Below are 10,860 nucleotides of genomic sequence, written 5' to 3'. Positions count from 1 at the left end.
CCAGATATTGCAGACATTTCTTGGGAAGCAGTCACTCCAGGTTGAGAATCACCAACTTGGGCTAGAACAAGTATTCAATTTTTTTCTTCAATTTGGGACAAATTTCATGCTAATAAGTCACATGCAGATACTGGTGATAAATATAGACACAGAGCAGCTGTGAGGGGGTTGGGCACTGAACTATAGGACTGTCTGTCTGTAGCTGTCTGTCTGTCTGTCTGTCTCTCTCTCTCTCTCTCTCTCTCTCTCTCCCCCCCTCCCCTCCCTTTCTCCCTCTCCCTCCCTCTCCTTCCCCCTCTCCCCTCCTTCCCCCTTCCCTCCCTTCCCTTCCCTTCCCCCTCTCCTCCATTCCCCTCCCCTCCCTTTCTCCCTGTCCCTCTCATATTTACCACATACAGCAGCATCTGCACACCCACCAGCTCACTAGACACCTATCAGTCCCATAAAGCAAGCATTAGGATCTCTACACACAGACACAGTAGGCCACAGAATAGGACGTTCTCACAGCCACCTGGAACTCTGTGAGGCATGGTGGGTCCGATAAGGCTTGGGCATGAGATCACAGTTTCTTCTCCTTTAGCCTCACCCAGCCCTGCTTGCCCAGGAATTCCAGAGCTCCTTTAACTGCCTCACTGGAAGGGGAAACTCTGCCTGGGGCCAGGATGCTGGTGGTCAGGTACAGGGTGCACTTACAGCCAGTCAGTTCCAAGGCCCACATCCCACTTCATTTTGCTACAACCTTGGGGCTGAATTTAAGATTTTCAAAAGTGAAGACATCAGGAAAGAATGTGATCTTCTCCTGGGAAGACGTCCAGGATAGAGCTCCCCCCATCATCACGTCTATTGAGTGAAGTAGTGCAGCCGTGCATTGGTTACCCAGTTCAGATGGGCTGTCTGCCTTCTGTGCCTGCAGGCTGCGACATCCCAGGGCCAAAGGTGGGGCAGGGTGTCTGCAAGGGCTCTTGCCTCAGGAATGGAAGTGAGCACATCAGGGTTCCAGGACCATCTAACAGAGATAGTCAGCAAAGAGAGAAGAGACAACGCCAGAGAGACTCAAGAGAGATCTCTTGGTCTTTCTTGGCAGTTTTCACTCTTCAAGCCTTACTGTTCTTTGAAATGAGTGCCCAAAGGAAATCTGGCTTATTCACAAGACAGGAACTCTGAGAGACGAGGAGGGAAGAACACGAGACCAGAGTCTGCCTTGGCACTGAGCCCAAGAGCACTATGAAGGATTCATTTTGTTTTAGAACCCTATGAGCTTGTAGGGAAGGTAATGAAAGAATGCCCTGCTTTAAAAGTAACCCTTGAAATGTTTAAACTCTAGAAACAGGGTGGGCAGCAGGGTGTGGTGGAAAGACAAAGGTCTCTAGCACCAATGAATGGCCGTGTCAAATTTCCTTCCAGTTACTGTCCTGGTGACTTTGCCCAGAGGCGGGAAATATCCCGAGTCTCAGCCTCTGTCTGCAGAGGGGGATTACACACCTAGCCACAGGACATGAGCAACCTGGCCACTGTTTTCAATAAGTATGTCACCAGAGGAGGCACGTTCATTCTCCTTGACAAGGGCGTGGCCATCTTTGCTGTGCATTCTAATAGCCTAACTAGAGGACTCTTTCGAGGTATTTTCTGAGTCACAAACCACAGCATCTCTTTTTAAATTCTGTTTTATATATGTAAGATAAGCAAGACCACACTAGCAATGAACGCCGCCGAGGAGGCACCACTTCGAGGTCACCATGTAATCCTGGCATTTCATTCGATGGGTCCCCGTCTTTCTGTATCCTCCAAAGAGTCACCCTGGCCCAGACCCTTCAAGTGTGGGTGTCCTCTAAACGCCGCAGCGCGCCGCTGTGGCCCAGCCCTGTGATGCCCCTTCCACGACTTCCGCACTGGTCTCCTCATCAGCTGCATCCTGTGCTTCGATAAGGCGGACTCCCAGCTGCAGGTTGCCCAGGCCTCTCCCAGAGACACCACCAGCCTCTCGGACCCAGTTCTATCAGCTGCAAGGCAGAGTTTAGTGCCATTTTCAGATGCGAAGTGAACGTGCACACATTTGGACTCTAGAAAATATCATTGAAATGCCAGCTGTTTGTATCCTACTAAGAATTTTTTAAAAGTTTTTTGAGGAAAGTCAGTAAAAAGAGTGACAAAAACACTAGAGTTTCCTCTGATGTTGCTAATATCGCCTTCAGCGAGAAGACAAAACTTAAGTATTCATGGGAAAAGACAAAGGGAGGGGTCAAGAAAGGAGAAAACCAAAGGAAATGAGAGGAAAGGAGATGCACGTGTGCACAGACCCAGGGGCAGGGGTCTCAGCAGGTGAGCCCCAATACCCAGGGCAATGTCATAGGAGCTGGGGCTTTCAGGAAGCAAGATCAGTTCCCTCACGAAATGGGCTACAGGGAGCTTGTTTGCCCTTCCTGCCACATGAGGACACAGCAATGAGTTACCATCTATGAAGCAGAAAGCCAGGATCCAGTACTAACTCCTCCCGACCTTTGTTTTGGACTTCCCAGTCTCAAGAGCTACAAGCAACAAATTTCCATTATTTGCAAATTGCCTAGTCTAAGGTATTTTGTTCTAGCAACAGTGATGAAAAAAGCCACTTCCCCTCCCACACCTCAGCTCTGTCCGCATGAAGGGACAATGCAAGAACTAAAGCACTGCTAGCCAAGGGTCTGGAAGTGCTGTGCTGAGGAAATCCCAAGCAGGCGGCAGGTCCTGCCGCTCTGAATCGGCTTTCTAAGTTTTTATATTTCACATATAGAAAGGAAATCCATATTCAGGCTGTTAATAGAAGGACAATAAAGTGTATATGGAACTCACTGCAGAAGAAATCCAGGGCTCCCAGAAGTCCCTTCCTAGTTTTTTGTTAGAAGTTGTGACCCTAAATTGGGCTTGATTCCGAGTCAGGCTCTGACTTCTCTACCATGGCTCCCTTCCCTCCCTCACATACAAACACACTGTCTCCATGTGCCCGTCTGGACCCCAAGGGAGGGCAGCATCTGGCAGGAAATTACCCCCAACCCCACCCACACACACCAGCTGTTCAGGGTCATACTGTTACCTCACTGGGCAACATATAAGCAAACAGCTATTCCTTTTGCTTTCTCAGCCAACTACCGACACTTATTTCTAAACGTTGACGAGGTCACTGCCTTTCTAGAGATGCTGTACTCACCTTTTTCTTCATCATTCTGGTACAAGGCACAGCAGGTACTTTAGGTGGAGTCTTGGTAATACTCTGATCAATGATGCTCAGAGTGTGATCCCTGGGCCAACACTGTCAGCATTACTTGGAGCCTTGTTATAGAAACCACTTTCATGGCCTCCTGAGGACTTACTGATTGAGACACGCTAGGAAGGTCCACCAAATGATCTGCATGCTGGCTCAAGTCTGAAAACTTCTCAGCACAGACAGGTAAGAGCTGGGGAGCTGGTAAGCAAAAGCTCAAATCCTGACTCTGCTACACAGAGAAGGAAAGTCATTAGTTCCTGATCCCTCTACTTACTACCTAAAAAATGAGTTTTGAGGTTGGCACAGCATGTTTGGGGTTCCAGGGCCCACAAGATCAAGGCACAGGCATGTGGCACTGGAGATCAAACTCGGGTCCTTGTGCCTGCCAGGCAGGCACTTAGACCACTGGGCTATCTCCCCAGGCCCAAAATGAGTCTTATATGCCTTTGACATAGATATACACTGGAAATTGATTTGTGCTTCCTTGCAGTCCCCTCCACGTTGTGACTGGTTCTTCTCTTCCTTCAGGACATCCTGGGCTGAGATTGAGCAGAGTACAACTGTACACTATTTCACTGTACAGTAAACTCAGCAACACAACTGTGACAACGTTCAGCAGACACCTGAGCTACTTCTGTACTTTGTTCACATCTATGAATATTTGTAATGTGAAGTCCATTCATATCTGTGAAAGTCTCAAGTCAAATATCATTAAGTCAGGGGCTTAGTGTATCTGCTTCAAAAACTTAATAGTATGCATACAAATCCTTCCAGGTAGAAGTGCTCACAAATACTAGGTACTGTTACTGTTCTTAGACACTGTATGAATTATTTCAGATGAACTGGGAAGGGAAAGGACTTTTTCACCTTTCCAGCTGGACCATACTAAGAACACTCACTGGGCTTCCTGAGGCCCTGGGAGCTGCAGAAATCCTCCTGGGGTGGAGAATGGGAACCAGCCGTGAGACTGCTGACATTTTGCAGCTGCTGGGAGCCTCGGGGCATAAGACTTCATTAATTCTGAGAACATAGAAGATACCATTTACTGTGTAAAAATGGCACAGTAATTCTGGTGCCATGGTCAATATACTAAAATGTATGAGTAATTTTTATAAATATAAGTCATTTATTTTCATTAGCTCATTTGCAGCAATCCTTGGAGGCAAGTATTAGTGCATTTGCCAATTTACAGATGAGAAAACCCAAGTTCTAGGGGTTAAGTAATGATTCACTGTCACTGCCACTAAAGGCACAAGACACTCTGTGTTGAGTCTACGCTTTTCCCCTCTTTGGACCTCTTAGTTCAGATATCTGCCATCAACTCTTCTCATAAGTGCTTTCAGTCTCCTGTGTTTAGTTCTTGGTCTTCTGATTGGTCCTTATACTTGTCAGGAAACTGGATGCCAGACAAAGGGAGAAACAAGTATAGTCTTGCTAATTCCAGCTCTACAGACACCTGCTGTGAGATCAGGTCATTCTAGACTTCTCCAAGGTGTCTTTCAGAACCATGGACAGAGCATTGGGCTCCTTTGTTTACTATTTTGCTTCCTGGCACATTCAAAGCTAAGCTAATCCCCTCCTTAAATCCTTTACTTATTGTAAAAGAATAGAAGGCACTCAAAGTTATCCACCTTGAGCACCATGAATAATGCACATAAACACACGGACAAAAGATGGGAGCAGCGGTGTTGATGAAGCCAGCCATGAGCAAAGACAGGACCCAGAGTTACAGGCAAATGGCATGAGTATGTCCTGGGTGTTTAAGACATATAACCACAGGCATTTAATCTGTATGTCCTTGCTCAGAGGGTCTACAATGCTGGCTTTTCAGAAAATAACTTGATTCCTACAAGGAACATGGTTTTTGAGAGACTAAAATTCCCCAAGACAAGCATTAGTTTCATACAAACAGGGGATGGTAGTGGCCAGCACACTGGTGAAGAGTGAAAGATCATTCCTCTGGTGTCCGGTCTTGTCTGTATCGGGTAGGCCCAGTCTGAACCCCAGTGCTCACCAGCGTATGAACCTGTACGTGACCCAGCCCCCGCCATGAGGCTTAGGAGGCTGACATTCAGAAACCGAGTATCTGGAACATGTTAGGAGCTCACGCTAGGGCAGCTGACATAGTTCATTCTGCTATGTGGCATCTTCTTTTCAAACAAAGGTACCAGATCATTCTAGATGAAATCACTAGCAGTAACCACTGCTAATACCTCACCCAATGCTTTCCAAGAGAAGCAGCAAATCAAAAGGGTGTCACTGTTCCTTACTAGGATTTGTATGTTTTTCCTGTAGCAGAAACCACGTGTCTTGATATATCCAGGCTGCTATAAGAAACGCCTCACAATGGGGAACCTACATGGGTAGAAATGCCCTTCTCACAGTTCTGGAGGCTGAAAGTCCAAGATCAAGTCATAGGAAGAGTGAGTGTCAGGAAAAGGCTGTGTCCTGGCTCAGAGACACCTGCTCACTGTGTCCTCTCATGGATCAGGGGTGAGACCATCTCTCTCGAGGTCATTTCAAGCCTCTTTTCATGGGGTACTAGACCCACTCTGAAGGGCTCCAACTTTCCCACACCCTCACCTCCTCACTCAATCACCAAGGCAGTACGAGTCTAGCATATGAAATCTGAGGGGACGCAACCACTCAGCCCATAATGCTGCTGATGCGGGTATGTATCTTGTGGGTAACTGAGCTCCTTCTTGGTCCTTGCTCTGAAAGGGAAGCTCTGGGGAGAGAATGCACACAGAGCAAAGCTCCTCTTTTTTTTTCCCCTCACTCAGCACTGTAGCCTGATTCTACCTTCAAGAACCCAATATAGCTCCCCACTTCAAACAGGGCCTGCCTCTTCCAGACCCTGAGGGAGCTTCCTGGCTCAAGGGGAAAAGGCCCACTCTTAGCATGTGGATGACCCAGAGGCATCTCTCCTACTGGAATCAGAGCAGTCATTATGAGGGTGGGGCTGTCATGGCAGAATCCCCCTTAATGAGAAGTAGGGCTGGGCGGGAGCATCGCCACCACCTTACAGCACTCAAAATGACTTTGTCCTAATGCCTTTCATCCCCATCTCTTCCTGCTCCATACCCTTTACTCCCAGGAGCTCATGCTAAGGTCAGCGTGCTTCAGAATTAGGCTCCCGTCCTTCACTCCCCCTCAGCTCCTAAACAAGGTGCCTGGTCCCTAACAGGTGCTTGTTATTCTAATGGTTTCCCAGGAGGTGTGTTGGGGGGAGGTGGGACAGGAAGCCACTAACCATCAGGAGTAAAATTTCAGCAAAGCAGGATAAATTCTAGAGAGGGGCCCAGGAGCCTCATGCCTGTAGTCACAGCAGTGTGTTGCCCCCAGCCTTTGGCAGGAGGGGGATGCATATGTAGAGCTCTTGCCACAACAAAAGAAAACTAAGAAAATAAACATTTAAACAAGAAAGTGGCTGCTGCCTTTTGGGCATCTGGGCTCCAGGTGTTCTGCTTTTACACCACACAGAAGTCCCAGCAGGTGGCAGCTATCAGCCTCACTTTTACTTACCAGGAGATTGAAGCTGGAAAACAATCCCAGATCAAGAGGATGTGGTGGGGGGCGGGGGGGCAGGTCACCAAGCTGCCTGCCTGGCACACAGCTGTGCCAAGGCATGCTCCCCCACACACCACCGAGAAGTCTGGAGCAGGCTCACTGGAACCAAGCCTTGCGAGCCAGGAAGCGTAAGGAAAGAAAGAACCCTTCTTTTACAACATTGTCACCCACAGACGTACACAGTGATTGACAATGGAATAAGGATGTGTCTCCAGCATTATTTATTTATTTATTTATTTATTTTTTCAGAACTGGGGATTGAACTCAGGCCCTTGTGCTTGTCAGGCAAGCACTTATTCTACTGAGCCATCTCCCCGGCCCCTCCAGCATTAATGTTAAATTGATAACTATCTCTTCATCTCTTGCTCTCCTTCCCTTTCTGCCTCTTCTCATTTTCTCTCTTATTCTTTCATACACACACACACACACACACACACACACACGCCCATGCATGCGTACCCCTAGAGACATACTGTACATACCTTTTGCGATGTGTTTTAAAGTAACAAAATGCTGTCTGTATATTCTAAGTCATTAACTAATCTCTTAATTAAAAGAATTGTACTGCCAAGTGCTGTGGCATTGTGCAGTTGTGCAGTACATTATGGACTCCACCACTTTCCAGTGCATAGCATTATTTCTAGTTTCACTTATAAATTATTCACATTTATGTCTGCTTCTATGCTCACTTATAAAATTCACATGGATACATAATTGTGCGTATCCAGACATGTTTCCTTACAAAGTAAACCCAGATGTGAAAGACTTACTAAAAAAGTCCTTACAGAGAGAGGATGGCTGATTTCTCTGCCATTTCATGGAGAGCATCAGGAAACACACAGGGGGCAGTGCTACAGTCTGAGACACAAGCCACATGACTCTGATGAAATCAGTGACATTTGTGTGCACTAAGTTGGGTGGGAGTATTTTTTTAATGTAGTTTTAGCAAGTGAACAGCAGCATTTGAAGAAGTGCCCCTTTGTTTTATATCTCTCTTATGAGGCTCACTTCTTGAGAAGGATTTCCCACATTTCCCAGAATCCATTACACTGTGCATGTTACACTGATGGGGAAACAAGCAATTTTTGTAGTCAGAACCATTTAGTTCTCCACCCATTCAGTCCTTCTTTCACCAACAGTTCCAGCCTCCCTTGTACTCTGCAGTAATCTGGTGACTTCAGCGAATTCCTCCTCGAAGATCAGCCTGGCACTAGCTGCCTGAACATCCTCAAAGGGCCAGCCAAGGAAATGCTTTCAGTGGCTCCTGCTGAAGCACGTGAAGCCTGAACACATTTCCCATTTGCTTTCCTGTGAGGTGGTCTTCGAACCACCTCTCTAGCTTATTTCCCACCCATTCTGTGCTATTAAGTACCCTGAATGCTAACTATGGTGAACTGGCCACACAGTACTCAGAATTCTCCTCCACAGCCACTCCCGCTCTTCCCACCTACTACATGGGATGCTCCCAAAGTCCCCTTCCCTGGGCATAGCTCAAGTGGCAACCTCTCCAGCATGTATCCCATGAACCCCCACCATCAGCTGGACCATGCTCTTCCCTCTTCTAGCTGCTTCCTTTCTCCACCTCTTCTTCCTGCAAAGCACTGCACATACATCAGCCACTGAGTGTGGAAGGTCAAATACCAGGACTAGGGGGACCTTTTCTCACTGCAGACATTTGTGCCAGCGAGCAAGATGGGTGCACACACCTCTTACAAACTGTCGCCCCCATCCTGTCCCTTGCAGGAGAACAGTAAAGCAAGGTGCTTACCTTCTCTCCTTGGACAAAAGATCCTCTGCCCTAGGTAAAAGAAAGAAGAAGACAAAAGGTTACTACGGAGCATCTCCAGGGCATGACACCCCCGACACCCAAATCACCAGCTCTGCCCAAAGCCTCTAAAGGACATCACTATCATTTACCAAATGTGGATCCCCCTGAGAGTTATTTCATTTAATTTTTCTAATATTTCAATATTGCAGTTACGATTGTTTGTTTTCTTAACATCTTAATTAGGGTATAATTTGTAAACCTTATATTTAAGGTGTCTAATTCATAATGTTAATATATTCATAAAGTTGCATAACAATCACCAAAATCAACTTTAAAACACTCTTATCACCTCAAAAAATCCTGTAGCCAATAGTAGTCATGCACCATTCCTTTGTTCTCAGGCCTATCCAACAGGAATCTGCTTCCCACCCTACAACTTTTTATAAATGGAGGCATACAATAATTGCCTTTATGACAGGCTTCTTTCACTTGGCAAAGTCTTGTCAAGGTCTATCTAGGCTGCACCATGTCACAAAACTTCTTTCCACTGCAGACTGAACTGACAATGGATGACATTATGGCTTGTGTCTAGGTGTCCCCCCAAAGCCTCACAGTCTTGGGGTGGCTTCTGGAGCTCGCTATTGATTATTGTGGGTATGAATGCTGCACCTGCCCTGGGGCAGGTAATTTGCATTTCAATGTAAGGAGGGAAGAGAAGCTAGCTGCCTGAGCTGCTGCTACCCCTCCCCTTGCTCTTGCTCTTTGCCTTTGCCATGAAAGGCTGCTTTCTGCTATGTGCTGCTCTGCCTTGGACCCAGATGAGTATGGACTGAAACCTCCAGTAACTGTGAGCTAAATAAACCTTTCCTTCTTTCATTTTGAGTGTCAGGTATTTGTCCCAGCAACAAGAGCACAGTAAGACAAATGGATGCAGAGCATTTCATTTACCCATCCTCGAGGAGATAGACATTGGTGTGCTTCTATTTTGGACTATCAGACCCAGCACAGCTATGAACATTGGTGTACAATGCTCATGTTGTGTAGCCCTACGCATACATTTTGGGATTGCAGACTTAGGAGCACAATTAAATTGCTAGGCCACACAGAACACTGCACCTCTGCACACCAGCAAGGCCTGCTGGGTCCTACTTCTGGGTTTGCCTGGTGGGCCCATCCTTTATGGAAGGCAAAAAATTCAAATCTCTGGATATCTCTGCTGAGTCAGTCGTTTCACCCGTGGATTTTGTCAGCTATGCGTAATGTATTTGGGGTCTTCTGGCCAATGCTTATCTATTCATCACTGTTATGTATTCTTAAAGGTTTGATCATTTTATCCTTATAAGTTGTGCCTTTTTGCCATTTTTATTATAATATTTATTTATTTATTTTACTGGGAATCAAACTCACAAGGTCTCACTTGCCAGCCTGGTGCTGTGACCCTGAGCTAAATCCCTGTCCCTTATAATCTGTTTTATCTGACATTAATCACGCCATAATTTTTGAATATTGTGCACTTCCAAAACATGTATTTTCCAAGCTTCTTACACCTATTTATATATTTTTTTCTAGTAGTGCGGATGGAACCCAAAGCATTACATGTGCTTGGCAATGTCTCGACTGCTGTGTTACATCCCCAGTACCTTATTCTAGCTCTAAATGTGAAGTGTGTCTCCTTTAGACAGGACATGAGTTGGATCCAGTTTCATATCCGGCCTGAAAATCTCTGTATTTTTATTTCTTTATTTAATATATTCATACAAAATATCACACACACACTCACACACACACACACACACACACACACACACAATTTTACTTTTTGTTCCCTATGTTTCCTGTTTCCTTGTTTGCTCTTTTACTTTTCCTCTCCAACTGTCTTTTGGATGAAGCAAGTATTTCCTGGTGCAACATTTTTATTTTCTCAATGATATTTTCAGTACACAATTTGAGTTATTGTCGTCAAAATTGCTCGAGGTTTTACATACATCTTAGCTTGCCATAACCTACCTGACTTACTAGAAAATACTCTTCTGGTGTGAAATGCACACACAGTCCTTCTTCACTCTGTGTCCTTCCCCTGCTCCAGGGGCTTCTGCTGCCCACACCTTATGTGCATGTTGGTTAAACACCCAGCACACCTTGCACCCTGACAGCGCTGACTTTGAACAAACCCTTTCACTGCTTTTTGGCCTCAGTTGTTGCTGATGACTCGATAGTTATTAACCTTATGGGGTTTCCTTGTTTTGTTTTGTTTTGTTTTGCTTTGCTTTTTTCTTTTTCTTTT

At 46.0% G+C, this 10,860-nt stretch overlaps 1 protein-coding gene across 2 annotated transcripts in view; it reads right to left on the bottom strand.

Moving 5' to 3' along the window:
* Positions 1–10,860, bottom strand: part of Col22a1 (collagen type XXII alpha 1 chain) — a 239,348-nt gene that overhangs the window by 170,081 nt on the left and 58,407 nt on the right. For both annotated transcript variants that reach the window (XM_004638934.3, XM_023723988.1), the window contains exons 11-12: positions 8,577–8,606; positions 4,515–4,523 (exon numbers count right to left, since the gene is read on the bottom strand). In XM_004638934.3, the coding sequence (XP_004638991.1) occupies positions 4,515–4,523; positions 8,577–8,606 (39 nt within the window). The remainder of the gene's footprint in view (positions 1–4,514; positions 4,524–8,576; positions 8,607–10,860) is intronic.

The sequence above is a fragment of the Octodon degus genome, unplaced genomic scaffold, assembly GCF_000260255.1.
Source record: "Octodon degus isolate 3935 unplaced genomic scaffold, OctDeg1.0 scaffold00104, whole genome shotgun sequence".
Lineage (NCBI taxonomy): Eukaryota > Metazoa > Chordata > Mammalia > Rodentia > Octodontidae > Octodon > Octodon degus.
Note: the sequence above shows the minus strand (reverse complement) of the source record. Positions and strands in the feature narration are given on the sequence as shown.